Genomic DNA, 16055 nt, shown 5'->3' with positions numbered 1-16055 from the left:
TAACAGAAATATTAATTTATGTTGTATTCCTACAAGTATCACATTAAATGTATAATTAATAAATAATAATAAATAAAGTCAAATAAAAGGGAAAAATTTAAGAAGAAAGGAAAATAAATAAGGGAAATAATACAAAGATAAATAAATTATTAAGCTAATTCAGGCAGGCATATTAATTAAATATTTATCACATTACCAAAAATAATAACAAACATGAATGTAGGCGTTCATTAAATAATGAAATTTGTCAATTCATAAAAAATAATGAATAAATAAATGACACTTATTAAAATATGAATATTAATGATTATTACATATCTATATTTAAATCAGGGTGGCATTAAAAGTACCAAAGAAATTATTAAATATAAACATTATTGATTATCTATTGATTTAATCTTACATAAATTAATAAATAATATTAAATTAATATTTAAATAAATAGTAAATAAATAGAGGAATTCATGTAAGTAAAATTAAACACAAACCAACATTTAAATGAGTAAATTATGTTATAAAATTAAACATAAACGTAAAAAATGAATTAAACCATGAATTAAATGTTACATAAATTATAATGATAAATAAATGGAAGAAAAAAGAAAAACATTCACATTTATATCAAGGCAAATAAATTATGAAGCTGATTTAAACAGAAATCTTATTTTTTCACATACTTACATTTGAATAAAGACAAAAAAATAATATAAAGAATAATCTTTAAATAATTAATTAAATGTTACAGAAAAAAAATACAGAAAAATAAAAAAAATAAAAATCCCAATAATAAAAAAAGTATATCCACAGCCCAAATATAACTCATATTTACCTCCATGCAGCAGGAAGAAAATAAATATCACAAATAATATGAAAAATAAACGTACCGATGCCAGGAAACAGATCGTTGATCAGACTCATAAACAGAGGCTCGTCCTCGTCAACCTGCATAAACACACACACACACACACACACACACACACACACACACACACACACACACACACACACACACAGTGGAGAGTTCCAAAAACGGACGTAAATAGAACAAAAACCATCAAAATGAACAAAAAAGATGAAAAAAGAATGACAAAAAAAAAGACACAAAATTACTATAAAAATATAGAAAACTACCAAAAGATAAAAAACGACCAAAAAAAAGTCATTAAAAGTGCAAAACGACACAACATGACCAAAAAAAGACATAAAATGGAAAAAAAGCAATAAAATGAACAAAAAAATATGTAAACATTTCTATTAAAAAAAGAGGTAAAAAATGACAAAAAAAATAATAATAATCACCTTTTTTTTTTTTTTTTTTTTTGAAAGGTCAAAAACACACAAAAGTTCTAGTAAAACATGAAATAGATTTCAAATCAACCAAAAAGGTTTACGGATGAAAAAAGTTGACAAAGACGAAAAAACGAAGGACATTTTCACTATAATTTTAGTTAGTTTTAGTTAGTTTTGGAACCACAAATTACAGTTTCAGTTAGTTATTGTTTTTCTTTTTAATCTCGTTTTAATTTTTATTTCTGTTAATGAAAATGTTTTTTCAATTCTAGTTTTCGTTATTTCGTGACTTTTCGTGACTTTTCGTCACTTTTCGTGACTTTTCGTTAACTATAATAACCTTATAATAAATAAGTGAGACGCACCAGTTTGGAGAGGTTCATGTCCCTCAGGACTCTCATCACCACGGTCTTCTCTGGTTCTGAAGGGTTGGATCTCTTCACGGCTCCCAGCGTCCTCAGAACCGACAAAATGTTCCGCAGGCCAAAATCATAATGGACCTGGTGTAAGAACATCACTTTTCATGAGTAATAATAAATAAAATGAATAAAGGTGAGAGGTAAACGTTGTGAACAGTGGGAGGAGAACGTGAGATGTTCTGCCGGACCTGCTTGGAGAGCTGTTCCTCACACAGTTTGTAGAGCGTGTAGAACTTCCTGCTGAGAACCTGGTTATCACGAAAACCTGCACTGGCCAGTTTGACCCTCATGATGATGGCTCGGTCCGGGACCATCATGGCTACGGTGCGGAACTGGATCTTCAGGTTCTCGGGCAGCTCCTGGCGACCAGCGTAACCCGGGTTCTGGAGGACCAAATAGTTCCTGTTAAAGTCTAGAACGTTGTGGCTGCTTCAGAGGGAGAACAGTTCTACATCGAGTCCCACACTCAGATTCTGAGGAAGTTCAAGTTTTAGGTTGTAAGGTTCAAGAACTCCAGAACCTTCTGACTGGTTCTCTGGAACTTCAGTCCAAGAACCTCGAGACTCGTTACGAGTCAGATCGGTTCTAAAACTCTGGCTCTAATACAGTTAGGTTCTAGAACCCTCTGACTGGTTCTGTGGAATTCTGTGTCTTTTTTAATAATTTTGTGTCTTTTTTGATAATTCTGTGTCTTTTGGGTCATTTTGTGTCTTTTTAAAAATAATTTTGTGTATTTTAAAAAAAATAATTCTGTGTCTTGTTTTGGTCATTTTGTGTCGTTTTTTGTCTTTTTTAAAATAACTGTCTTTTTGGGCAATTTTGTGTCTTTTTTTGTCATTTTGTGTCTTTTTTTTTAGTAATTTTGTGTCTTTTTTTTGGTCATTTTGTGTATTTTTTAAGTAATTTTGTGTCTTTTTTAAGTAATTTAGTTTTCTTTCTGTAATTTTGTGTCTCTTTTGGTAATTCTGTGAATTTTTTTTCTCATTTTGTGTGTTCTTTTTGTAATTTTGTGTCTTTTTTGTAATTTTGTGTCTTTTTTAAGTAATTTCATTTTTTCTATCATTTTGTGTCTTTTTAAAATAATTTTGTGTCTTTTTGGTCATTTTGTGTCTTTTTTAAGTAATTTAGTTTTGTTTCTGTCATTTTGTGTCTTTTTTTTTGCAATTTTGTGTCTTTTTTTGTGTAATTTTGTGTCTTTCTTTTAGTAATTTTGTGTCTTTTTTTTTAGTAATTTTGTGTCTTTTTTTTGTAATTTTGTGTCTTTTTTGTAATTTTGTGTCTTTTTTTTTTAGTAATTTTGTGTCTTTTTTTTTGTAATTTTGTGTCTTTTTTTAGTAATTTTGTGTCTTTTTTTGTAATTTTGTGTCTTTTTTTTTTAGCAATTTTGTGTCTTTTTTTTTTTACTAATTTTGTGTCTTTTTTTTGTAATTTTGTGTCTTTTTTTTTTGTAATTTTGTGTCTTTTTTAGTAATTTTGTGTCTTTTTTTGTATTTTTGTGACTTTTTTTTTAGTAATTCTGTGTCTTTTGTTGTCATTTTGATGCTGCCTCCAGGTAATTTGAGTTTAAACCCCCTGCTCTAGAGTGTTCCACCCTGTACATTAGAACTTTGGTACCCTAGAACCCCCCTGGTTCCATTAGGAGCGTTACCATGGTGAGGAAGATGCCGAACTCAGGGTCCATGTCCACTACGTCTCCATCGGTGAACACAAACTGGTTCTTCTTGTTCTTCTTACACTGCAGGACGATGTAGATCTGCTGCGCCGCCACCGACAGCACCGGCAGCTCGATGCGGTTAAACTCGTCGAAGCACCCCCACGCTCCGGACTGGGCCAGACCTGCAGGGACCACAACCACATCCTGAGGACACGGGGACTGGTTCTACACCAGGAGATCCACATGGTGCTACTTCTGGCTGCTAACATACCCGACCTTTGTATTATTAGTTGTATTATTCAGAGGTAGAAGAAGTACTCAGATCTCTTTCTAGAGTAGTAGTATCACGCTGTAGAAATACAAGTCCTAGAAAGTAACTCAAACTATACTTAGAGTATTAAATGTACTCATTATCCTGAACGTACCATTTCAGAATCATAATACCTTTATTGGATTATGATTATAGATGCATTCATGTGTAAGTCACTTGAAAAAACTGTAAAAGTGGAGTTAAATCAATCTATAAAAACATATCATTATTAGTTTTTATTATCAAAATCTGCAAGTATAGTTACTGAGGTATTAAACTTTAAAATAGTTATAGTAATTGAAAGGAAAGAAGCAAACTTTCCCATTTATACGCTCTTAATGAAGAGTTTTTGCATGAAAAATGACTAAAAAGTACAATATTTCTCTTTAGCACAAAACTGAAATACTCAAGTAAAGTCTCCGCAAATTCAGTTTCATTCTCCCCCTGGTGTTATTGTGGTCATTCATGAATAAATCACATTTCAGCAGCTTTCTTTCCCTGTCCCGATAGCTGTGGACACCTGGATGCTAACATGGCTAACCTTTGTAGATGCGTCCCAGTCCTCTGTAGTCCATCTGGTCCGAGCAGTTGAAGACCACCACGTATTTGCCCAGACAGCGGCCCATGTCTTTAGTGGTCTCCGTCTTCCCTGAACACAAGGCAAAGGTTGTTGTGTAGCAGCAACCATTCAAAGTTATTAACAGAGAAATATAATTACATGAGAAACACAAGAGATATTTAAAGAGATATTAACCCATTGAGGCCTAAAACGGCTGTAAAAACTGCCTGTAAAACCTCTGATTGATGATTTTAAAATCAGCCCCTAAAATCTGAAGTTTTTCTGTAAATTTAACAGAAGTGTCAACTCTTCCTACTAAATAATACATTTTTCAGCCTCTGTAGCAGATAGAAATGAATGAATCATTTTGTGTCTTTTTTGGTAATTTTGTGTCTTTTTTAGTCATTTTGTCTTTTTGTGTCTCTTTTTTAGTCATTTTGTGTCTTTTTTTTGTCATTTTGTGTATTTTTTGGTCATTTTTTTGTAATTTTGTGTCTTTTTTTTTTCATTTTGTGTCTTTATTTTGTCATTCTGTGTCTTTTTTGGTCATTTTTTAGTCATTTTGTGTCTTTTTTTAGTCATTTTGTGTCTTTTTTTGTCTTTTTTGGTAATTTTGTGTCTTTTTTGGTCATTTTTTAGTAATTTTGTGTCCTTTTTAGTAATTTTGTGTCTTTTTTTGTCATTTTTTGTCATTTTGTGTCTTTATTTTGTCATTCTGTGTCTTTTTTGGTAATTTTTTTGGTCATTTTGTGTCTTTTTTTGTCATTTTGTGTCTTTTTTGGTAACTTTGTGTCTTTTTTTAGTCATTTTGTCTTTTTTTTAGTCATTTTGTGTCTTTTTTTAGTCATTTTGTGTATTTTTTGGTCATTTTTTTGTAATTTTGTGTCTTTTTTGGTCATTTTTTGTAATTTTGTGTCTTTTTTAGTAATTTTGTGTCTTTTTTTTATCATTTTGTGTCTTTATTTTGTAATTCTGTGTCTTTTTTGTTCATTTTTTAGTCATTTTGTGTCTTTCTTTAGTCATTTTGTGTCTTTTTTTGTCTTTTTTTGGTCATTTTGTGTCTTTTTTGGTCATTTTTTTGTAATTTTGTGTCCTTTTTAGTAATTTTGTGTCTTTTTTTGTCATTTTTTGTCATTTTGTGTCTTTATTTTGTCATTCTGTGTCTTTTTTTGTCATTTTTTTGTCATTTTGTGTCTTTTTTTGGTCTTTTTGTGTCTTTTTTTGGTCATTTTGTCTCTTTTTGTGTCTTTTTTTAGTCATTTTGTCTCTTTTTTTGGTGATGATTTCCAAGTTCTGGAAAAGTCCCATGTTGCATTGCGACACTCCCACATGTATTCTGATGCATTTCATTGGCCAAGAGACCGAAAACATGTGGAAAAAACTACAAATATACAAAATGTGATTAAAGTCTACATTTTGATTGATTGGTCCGTAGAGAGCGTTACCTGTTCCTGCAGGGCCGGCCGGAGCGCCCCCCATGCTCATCCCCAGAGCCTGGGACAGAGTTATATAACACCTGGACACATGTTCAACACAGAAGTCACACATAGAGCTCTGCGTGGCCAGTAGAAGCACCATTTTAATCATGTTGGAGCAGCGTACCTGTCGGTCAGCGGGGTGATGACCAGCCGGTCGGTGCAGCCCAGGTACTCGTTGCAGTAGCTGAACTCCACATCTGTGATCTGAATGACACATCTGTCCGTCTCCTCCACGAAGTAAAACCGCGACTGTTTCTGCCACTCAAAGTCGGATGCAGAGCGCACGTTGAGACGCACCTGGTGGAGGTGATAAAAGAGAGAAACAGCACCGTGGAAAGGTCAAAGCATCACTGGAGGCACAGCACTACGACTCAATTATGTTCATGTGTTCACATGCAGATTACCTAAAAAATGACATTTGTAATATCATGTCATAATGACAATATAATGTATAATGTAATTTAATTATATTACAATGGTATTATAATAACCGAAGAATGGTTATATAATTAATAAAATTATAATATAATGTATTTTAATGGTATTGTAATGTAATTTAATGGTAATTTAATGGTATTATAATGTGATATAATGGTAATATAATGGTAAATTAATGGTAATTTAATGGTAATATAATGTAATATAATGGTAATATATTGTAATATGATAGTAATATAACGGTAATATGATTAAATATAATGGTATTATAATGGTATTATAATGGTTTTATAATGTTAATATAATGGTATTATAATGTAATATATTGAATTATAATGGTTAAATAATGGTAATATGATGTAATATAATGGTTTTATTATGTGATATAATGGTAATATATTGGTAATATATTGTAAAATGAAGTAATTAAATGGTATTATAATGGTAACGATAATATGATGTAATATAATGGTATTATAATGGTAATATATTGATAATATAATGGTTATATGACGTTAATATTACGGTAATTGGAATATAATGTAATATAATTGCATTATAATGTGATTTAATGGTAATATGATGTAATATAATGGTTATATAATGTAATATAATGGTAATATAATGGTAATATGATGTAATATAATGGTAGTATAATGTAATATAATTGTATTATAATGTTAAATAATGGTAATATGATGTAATATAATGGTTATATAATGTAATATAATGGTTATATAATGTAATATAATGGTAATATAATGGTATCAGAGTGTGTAAATGAGTCCTCCCACCAGCTCATCGAAGATGTCCCTCTGGTGGACGTGGATGGTGATGAGCGTCTCGTACTTGGTCCTCTCGTTGCGGCTCAGCTCTCTGGTCGTCATGTCGATCAGCTCGTTGAGGAGGTCCAGGAACTTCTGATTGGTCGTCTGCATGATCTGTCGGCCAATCACAGAGAGGATCATTACTGAGAATAAATCATACTTGCTGTTATGTTTCTCTTGAGTTCATCTCTGTAGAGGAAAAAAATGTCTGGGAACAACTGAAAATAACTCTCTTTGAGAGGAACTTTAATATGTTTCAGTTAGACGTTTAATACAAAGTAAGAACATTTGGATTAAAATGATCCTTTTTATATTATCAATGTGTTTCATACAGCTCAGTATTCTAAAGATCTGATTGATATTCAGTGATTTCCTGTAGTTCTTTGTAGGAGGAGTTCCCTCCAAGCCACAATATTAATATAAGATATTTACTGAATTATTTCACTGGTAGCTTTTCTACCATTGTTTTTTTTTTTTTGACATCAAGTCAAAATGCCAGAAAAAAAAGGTAAATTACTTTCATTTCAAATATCAACCATAAATGTACCTTGAAAACTGTAAATTAATATTATAATAAATATAATTATAGATTTATTTTTTACAGTATTATTCAATAAATTAATGATCTTGAATGTGAAATTGCAGTGAATTCTATGTAGAAATACAAAAAATACAAATTAAGGCAACTTTGTGTTTTTAATTAACTTTGAATTTAATTAAAACATGTAAAAAAATAGATTTATTTAAAAAATAAAGAGATATTTATATATATTTTAAAATACAAAAACCTAGAGTTATTTGCTGTTATTTGACTGAGAGACTTTTTACTATTTTGTTTTTTTTCTTTAGAATTTTTTACAGTGGAAACGTTTGAGTCTTTTGTACATTATGATGTTGATATTTACAGAAGTCTTTTATCTTAACGTTATAATTAACGTTTCTTTATTTAAGTATGTCCAGGAACAACTTTAAAGTTGGAGGACACTCATTTTATTTCTGAATTTCTGTTCTGTATTTCTTTAGTTCAGGCGTATCAGTGGATGTGCACCGATGCTCCTCCTTTCAAAATAAAAGCACCTTCTTGTCAGACTTGCTGAGGACGAGTGCTTCCTCTGCGTCTCTGGTCCAGATCATCTGGATTCCCAGCAGGCCAACCTGAGCCGGGAACGCCGACTGGAAGTCCAGCAGCTTGAGGCCGGGGTCGCTGATGGCCAGGTAGGCCTGGCGGATGATGGCGTGGAGCGTCTGCCTGACTCCGCCCAGCAGCTGACCTAGCCACGCCTCCACGTTGCCCTGGAGACACAAGACTCTCAGCTGAGCCGTACACGCTTCACTGACTGAGAGTGTCTATCAGCACGTACTGAATCTGATTCAAAGTACAAAATATAGTTTTCACAAACAGTGAGCAGGATAAAACAGGCAGAGATACGATGAAGTCAGCCTGATCACCATCATCACTCTGGTACAAATAACACGACTTTACACTTTGACATTACAAGCAGACGCCAAAATCCATCCTGCTGCTTATGATCTCCAATCCTTCAGGAGTTAGTGGCGCCCTCTAGTGGCTGTAGTTATTGTGACTGCCAAACACATCAGGACTTTCACCAGGAGAGGTAAAAATCTTAACACAAGACGACCAAAAAAAGACACTCAATTACAAAAAAACTGTGTAAAATAACCAAGAAATACACAGAACAAGCCAGGTTAGATGTAAAATGACAACAAAAAAAAAAGAATGACAAAGAGGCGGAGTATATTGCACAAAGTGTAAGATAGGAGGGAAACAACACATAATTATAAAGAAAACACAAAATAACCCCAAATGACTAAAAAAAGGACACAAAAAGACTAAAAAAGACACAAAATGACTAAAAAAGACCTAAAAAGACAAAAAAAGACACAAAATGACTAAAAAGGGCCTAAAATGACAAAAAAAACTAAGATAAAAAGACTAAAAAGAGACCTAAATTAACCCTATAAAGACAAGTTAACTGTCTCCCATCAGATTATTGTTGGTGCCCCGTGTGAGGCCAAAGTGCAGCATGTAATTCAAACAACCCCTAACTTCCTGCATCAGGTTTTTACTGAACTATGTCACTTCCTGTAGTCACATCGTCCTCCAAACTACTTCACTTCCAACATTTACTACATTTATTTACTCTTTAAACTCTTTTAGAGCCCAACAGGAACTGTTTGGTCCTAACCTTAGAGAAGTGCTGATGGAGCACAACTCAACCAAACCAAAGCTTTTTGTTCCAGCAGTGAACCAGGAAGGCAGCTGATAGTTCCACAGAGAACCACTGACTGGAGGTCTTCTGCAGGTTTCTGCTGAATCCACAGTCTCTTCATATGATAGGACCACAGCAAAGGAACAGGTAAAGATGGGTACAGGTGAGACGGAGACGGAGGTTAGTGAGTACCTGTGCCAGGACCGGCTGGCTCAGATCCACCGTTTCTCCCTCCTGAGACTGAAAACTGACGATCTGGTCGTAGACTTTCTCATTAAACACGACTCTGTTGACGTTGTCAAACAGGCTGAGCAGGTGAGCCTGTCGGACAGAGACGGAGACAGGTAGGAGTCAGAGGAGACGTTTCTACAGAGACTGAGACAGATAGGAGTCAGAGGAGACGTTTCTACAGAGAAGGAGACAGGTAGGAGTCAGAGGAGACGTTTCTACAGAGACAGAGACAGGTAGGAGTCAGAGGAGACGTTTCTACAGAGAAGGAGACAGGTAGGAGTCAGAGGAGACGTTTCTACAGAGACTGAGACAGGTAGGAGTCAGAGGAGACGTTTCTACAGAGACGGAGACAGGTAGGAGTCAGAGGAGACGTTTCATGTATGTTACCTGTGTGTCACCTGTGTGTTACCTGTGTGCTACCTGTACAGGTGTGTGTTCCCTGTGTGTTACCTGTACAGGTGTGTGTTATCTGTGTGTTACCTGTGCAGGTGTGTGTTACCTGTACAGGTGTGTGTTACCTGTGCAGGTAAGTGTTACCTGTGCAGGTGTGTGTTACCTGTACAGGTGTGTGTTATCTGTGTGTTACCTGTGCAGGTGTGTGTTACCTGTACAGGTGTGTGTTACCTGTGCAGGTAAGTGTAACCTGTGCAGGTGTGTGTTACCTGTACACCTGTGTGTTATCTGTGTGTTACCCGTGCAGGTATGTGTTACCTGTATACCTGTGTGTTATCTGTGTGTTACCTGTACAGCTGTGTGTTATCTGTGTGTTACCTGTGCGGGGGGGTGTTACCTGTGCAGGTGTGTGTTACCTGTATTGTGTGTGAGTCGGAGGCTTGGCCCAGAATCTCCAGCAGGGCGGGGTCAGACACGAAGAAAAAACGAGGAAACACCAAACGCTTCTTCTCCAGGTAACCAGACAGAGACTTCTGACAGAGCTCCAACTGCTCCAGGAGGTGAGGGAGCAACTGGAGGAGGAGCAGCAGGAGGAGGAGGAGAGGAGAGGAGAGGAGTGAGTGAGTGAGAGAGTGAGAGAGTGAGTTTGTGAGACAGTGAGTGAGTGAGACAGTGAGTGAGTGAGTGAGACAGTGAGTGAGTGAGTGAGTGAGTGAGTGAGTGAGTGAGTGAGTGAGTGAGTGAGACAGTGAATGAGTGAGTGAGTGAGACAGTGAGTGAGACAGTGAGTGAGTGAGTGAGTGATTGAGTGAGTGAGTGAGACAGTGAGTGAGTGAGAGAGTGAGTGAGTGAGACAGTGAGTGAGAGAGTGAGTGAGTGAGTGAGTGAGTGAGTGAGTGAGTGAGTGAGTGAGACAGTGAGTGAGTGAGTGAGACAGTGAGTGAGTGAGTGAGTGAGTGAGTGAGTGAGTGAGTGAGTGAGTGAGACAGCGAGTGAGTGAGGCAGTGAGTGAGTGAGTGAGTGAGACAGTGAGTGAGTGAGTGAGTGAGTGAGTGAGTGAGTGAGACAGTGAGTGAGTGAGTGAGTGAGTGAGTGAGTGAGTGAGTGAGTGAGACAGTGAGTGAGTGAGAGAGTGAGTGAGTGAGAGAGTGAGTTTGTGAGACAGTGAGTGAGTGAGACAGTGAGTGAGAGAGTGAGTGAGTGAGAGGGTGAGTGAGTGAGAGGGTGAGTACCTGGCTGAGCGTCTCGTCTCCTACGCAGCACTGCACCACGTTGGGAATCTCGTGTGCTCGCTGCATGATCCTCTGCCACGACTTGTCAATGTTCTGGAAACGCTTGGCCTCCTGGATGAGCCAAACACAATTTATTCCATTTAATTAATCCTGTCATTTACCCGTAGCGTTCCTTATCTATTTAAGTCGAAACATTCCCATTTTATACATATATAAAACAATAAAACGATGCAGCAACAGAGCAGGAACTCCTGTGTTCTGAGTGGTAAATTAGTGTTTTTGTCCATGGAGTCTGGTGGCTTTAACACAGTAATATAACTGCTTCAGAAGGGCCTGTTAACCCTTTATCAGGCAAAGAACTATATTTGGTAACTTCAGGTAATATTTCGAGAAAAAAGTTGCAAATTTACTAGATTAAAGTGGCAAATCTACGCGAAAAAAGTCGCAGATTTACGAGAAAAAAGTGGGGGAAAAGCATCTTTTTTCTCCCAGATTCACCACTTTAAATCTCAGAAATCTACGCATTTTTTTCTCGTAGATTTGCCAATTTAATCTCGTAAATTTTTTTCTCAAAATATTATTTTCGTATGTTTTTTTCACACATTCTGGCAGTATGTTATATCCTCCAATATTCTCTAGGGTTGAAATTTGGAATTTGCTAATATTTCAATGAGTGCCCTATTAAGGGTTAAGTTCCATTGGTAAAATATTTAAAATATTGTGTACGCTTTAACAGATTTTGACGTCATATTTAGAATATTTTACTGAGCTACCTTGTTATCAGACTGATCTGTATGAGGAGGAAGTGAAGCCGCCAGACTCCTTTGATAAAAATGGTGATTTCTGTTTTTTCTAAACCTTCCAGGTGAACGTTTCCTCTCTCAGCCTGATAGTCTAGACGGATTTCAGAAAAAAGGCCTTCTATAAGAAGTGAGGAGCATTTATGGGTACAAGTCAGGAACCAGCCTACCTTACATATCTCAAGGGTGCTGAGTCCAAAAAAAATGGTTCCCAAGCGAAATTTTGAGTTTTTGACCTTCTCATTTGTATATCAAATGGCCACCAAATTGCCCATTTTGCACAGTCATTGGACCATTTCCCCTTAGTTTTTTTGTAAGTAGGCAATCAAAGATGAGGAAATTAAGTTTCTGGATCTATAGTCTAGAGTCAGAGCAAGGATATAGTGGAGGCTCAGTGTCTTTTTATATATGCAAAATACCAACTGGAACATTTAAAAGTCATATTGATTGAATATTTATGTCGGCCTTAAAAAATGACACAAATAATACTCTATAGATATATATAAAAAGACACTGAGCCTCCACTATATCCTTGCTCTGACTCTAGACTATAGATCTAGAAACTTAATTTCCTCATCTTTGATTGCCTACTTACAAAAAAACTAAGGGAAAATGGTCCAATGACCAACGGCCGCCATTTTGATATGCAAATGAGAAGGTCAAAAACTCAAAATTTCGCTTGGGAACCATTTTTTTGGACTCAGCACCCTTGAGATATGTAAGGTAGGCCGGTTCCCGACTTGTACCCATAAATGCTCCTCACTTTCACTTTTTGGACACTTCCGTCTAGACTATGACTGCTACGTTTTGCTGAAGCTGCAGAGAGAAGGTATGAGCGTGGCGACGGCGTGACCTGAGGCAGCTGCTTGGCGATGTCTCCGCCCACGAACACGGCCTCCAGGTAGATCCAGAGGTTCTGCACCGACAGCCACCTCTCCATGATCTCAGACGTGTTGGAGAGCTTCTGGACCCACAGCTGGATGGACGGCTTGAAGGGAGCGTTGTACCTGCAGGAGGAGGCGCAGGAGAGTCATTCACTCATTCATTCAGTCATCTATTCATTCACTCATTCATTCAGTCATCCATCCATTCATTCATTCATTTATTCATTCATTCATTCATTCAGTCATCTATCCATTCATTCATCTGTTTATTCATTCATTCGATCATTTGTTCATTCACTCATTCGTCTGTTCATTCATTTATCCATTCATTCATTCATTCATTCATTCATTCATCCATCCATTAATTCATCTGTTCATTCATTCATCATTAATTAATTAATTCATCCATTTGTTTATTCATTCATTTATTCCTTCCATCATCCATCTTTTTCTTCCCTTCCTTTCCTTTTTACCCTCTTTCCTTTCCTACTTCCTTCCTCCCACACATTCTTTTCATCCTTCCTTCCTTCCTTCCTTCCTTCCTTCCTTCTTTCCTCCCCCTCTCCTCCTCTCCTCCTCCTCCTCTCCTCCCTCTCTCCTCCTCCTCCTCTCCTCCTCTCCTCCTCACCTGTTGCTGAGGAGCGAGGCCAGCACCATGAGGCTGTCCTCCATCATGGAGATCTTCTCTGCGGTGTCTGCTCCTCTCAGCAGGAGTTCTCCTCGTGTCCTGAAGGAGGCGAAGCTGAGCGAGTGTCCGCTCCACTCAGCCAGCACCTCCTTCAGCTTGGCCTCGATGTCGCGCTCCTTCACGGCACTGATGCAAACGTCCTGAGGAGGAGACAAGGAGGAGAGGAAACAAGGAGGAGAGGAAACAAGGAGGAGGGGAAACATGGAGGAGAGGAAACAAGGAGGAGAGGAAACAAGGAGGAGAGAAAACAAGGAGGAGAGAAAACAAAGAGGAGAGGAAACAAGGAGGAGAGGAAACAAGGAGGAGAGAAACATGGAGGAGAGGAAACAAGGAGGAGAGGAAACAAGGAGGAGAGAAACATGGAGGAGAGGAAACAAGGAGGAGAGGAAACAAGGAGGAGAGGAAACATTTCAGGGTTGATTTTGTTGTATTTTAGGATTTTTTTTTATGGTTAAATCCAAATTTTCTTTATTTTTTTTGTGTCCATTTCTGATTTCTTTCTGCTTTATTTATTTTAATATTATTGACAATCTAAAGAAATAACCTTGATTTTTAATAAAAAAAACTAAATGTTTGGATTCATGCAGGTTTTTTCACGGTTATTGTAGAATTTTCTGTATTATTCTTGATATTAAAAGTTTTTTTTTTAATTACTTCCAGCTCTATGGAGGCATTCCAGACTTTCCCAGATTTCTTAAGATTATTTGCAACATCTTTTTTTTTCTGGAATTTTTTGTTTAATTATTATTTTTAAATCAGGTTTTACAACCATTACTGATACTTTCAGTTATTTTGATATTATAGAAAATCCTAAAAATAACTTTTATTTTTCAGAATTCTAAAATATGGGGATTCATGCATGTTGTTTTCAGGAATATTGATAAATTTTCTGGATTATTCTTGATTTTTACAGGTTTTTGTAGCTGTTTTTTTTTTACATCTAACTCTACAGAAGCATTACAGACTTTCTTTTAGATTTCTCAGGGTTATTGGCCTCATTCTTGATGAATCAGGTTATTCTCGATGTTTAAAGGATAAAACCCTCTCCAGACCTCGATGTCCTCCTTGTGTCGGAGCAGCGGAGCGTCTGTGATGTCTCGGAGGCAGAACGTCTCCGACTCCACCAGGAAGTGATGATCCGTCAGCTCACTGAGGCGAGTCCAGTGTCGGGGCAGCATCGCCTGGTGGACACACACTCTTACTGCACGTTTACACATTAAACATAAACCAGATTAAATACATAATAATATATGTAGCAGCATTGATAGCAGCAGTTCCTTCTGCAGCATGTTTCGGAATTTTTCAAAATAATTCTGTCTCAGGATTTAAACTCTCTGTGCCGTAAAAGCATAAGAGTAAAAATTCTCTTGTGCAGAATAACTCCACTCAGAAAACCATTGTTTTAACATCAGTGTTCTTGTGTTCTTGTGTTCTTCAGACCTGACGAAGCATCAATTCAGACTTTTCCCACATCAGCATCATGTTGCAGTTATTTCTGCTTCATTTAGATATGTTTATTCACATTAAATCGGCCCTTAATCAGCTGTTTAAAACCCAATAAAATGTCCCAAATAACATGAAAGCTTCCCTTCATTTACACCTTAAATGCTCTAAATCTTTCAGTTAACTTTTTGTGTTATTTGTTTTGTGTTTCAGACTCTTAAAAACTCCTTAAAGTGTTCAACAATCCATTGAAACTCCCTAATAAATGACATGCATTGATTTATAGCTCTGCTGCACCAGACTCCATTGAAAAAATCATCGTTTTAACAGCAGTGTTCTTGTTATTTTGCAGACAGACCAAACAAAGCATCACCTCAGACTTTTTTAACATCAGCATCATGTTGGAGTTATTTCTGCTTCATTTAGATCCGTTTATTCACATTAAATCTGGCTAAATCAGCTGTTTAAACCCCAATAAAATGTCCCAAATAACATGAAAGCTTCCCTTAATTTATACCTGAAATGCTAAAAAAAACAACTAATTATTTTTGTTATTTGTTTTGTGTTTCAGCCTCTGAAAAACTCCTTAAATCATAGGTCTCAAACTCGCGGCCCGCGGGCCAATTGTGGCCCTCGTGACGATATTTTGTGGCCCCCACCTTGATATGAAAGTTTAATGTGAGTTTTATATGAATGGCACTTTACTGTGTTGTGTGTGGAAGGTCCCTTTAATTACTTTTTTGGTCATTTGGTGGGTTTTTTTTTTGTAATTTTTTGTCTTTTTTAATAATTTTGTGTCTTTTTTAAATAATTTTGGGTCTTTTTTGGGTCATTTTGTGTCTTTTTTGGGTCATTTTGATACTGCCTCCAGCGGCCTCCAGGTAATTTGAGTTTGAGACTCCTGACTTAAAGTGTTCAACAATCAATAAAAACTCCCTAATAAATGACATGCATTGATTTATAGCTCTGCTGCACCAGACTCCATTGAGAAAACCATCGTTTTAACATCAGTGTTGTTGTCGTTTTGCAGACAGACCAAACAAAGCATCATTCAGCATCATGTTGTTGTTATTTCTGCTTTATTTAGACCCGTTTATTGACATGAAATCACATTAAATCTCTTTATTGTGGCCTCATGCTGCAGGTCTGTGGTACAGATGTTGAGTGTGTGTTTCTTC

The 16055-nt window shown here is 36.3% G+C and overlaps 1 protein-coding gene across 1 annotated transcript in view; it reads right to left on the bottom strand.

Moving 5' to 3' along the window:
- Window positions 1-16055, bottom strand: part of dnah5l (dynein, axonemal, heavy chain 5 like) — a 99047-nt gene that overhangs the window by 50138 nt on the left and 32854 nt on the right. Inside the window, exons 36-50 of the mRNA XM_059326795.1 lie at window positions 14487-14615; window positions 13375-13574; window positions 12716-12869; window positions 11063-11173; window positions 10247-10402; window positions 9399-9527; window positions 8053-8268; window positions 6943-7089; window positions 5835-6007; window positions 5678-5748; window positions 4215-4322; window positions 3358-3545; window positions 1898-2092; window positions 1656-1790; window positions 885-942 (exon numbers count right to left, since the gene is read on the bottom strand). Coding sequence (XP_059182778.1) covers window positions 885-942; window positions 1656-1790; window positions 1898-2092; window positions 3358-3545; window positions 4215-4322; window positions 5678-5748; window positions 5835-6007; window positions 6943-7089; window positions 8053-8268; window positions 9399-9527; window positions 10247-10402; window positions 11063-11173; window positions 12716-12869; window positions 13375-13574; window positions 14487-14615 — 2170 coding nt within the window. The remainder of the gene's footprint in view (window positions 1-884; window positions 943-1655; window positions 1791-1897; window positions 2093-3357; window positions 3546-4214; window positions 4323-5677; window positions 5749-5834; window positions 6008-6942; window positions 7090-8052; window positions 8269-9398; window positions 9528-10246; window positions 10403-11062; window positions 11174-12715; window positions 12870-13374; window positions 13575-14486; window positions 14616-16055) is intronic.

This window comes from Centropristis striata, chromosome 23 (assembly GCF_030273125.1).
Source record: "Centropristis striata isolate RG_2023a ecotype Rhode Island chromosome 23, C.striata_1.0, whole genome shotgun sequence".
NCBI lineage: Eukaryota > Metazoa > Chordata > Actinopteri > Perciformes > Serranidae > Centropristis > Centropristis striata.
The sequence above is the reverse complement of the archived record's forward strand: the minus strand, read 5'-3'. Positions and strand labels throughout refer to the sequence as shown.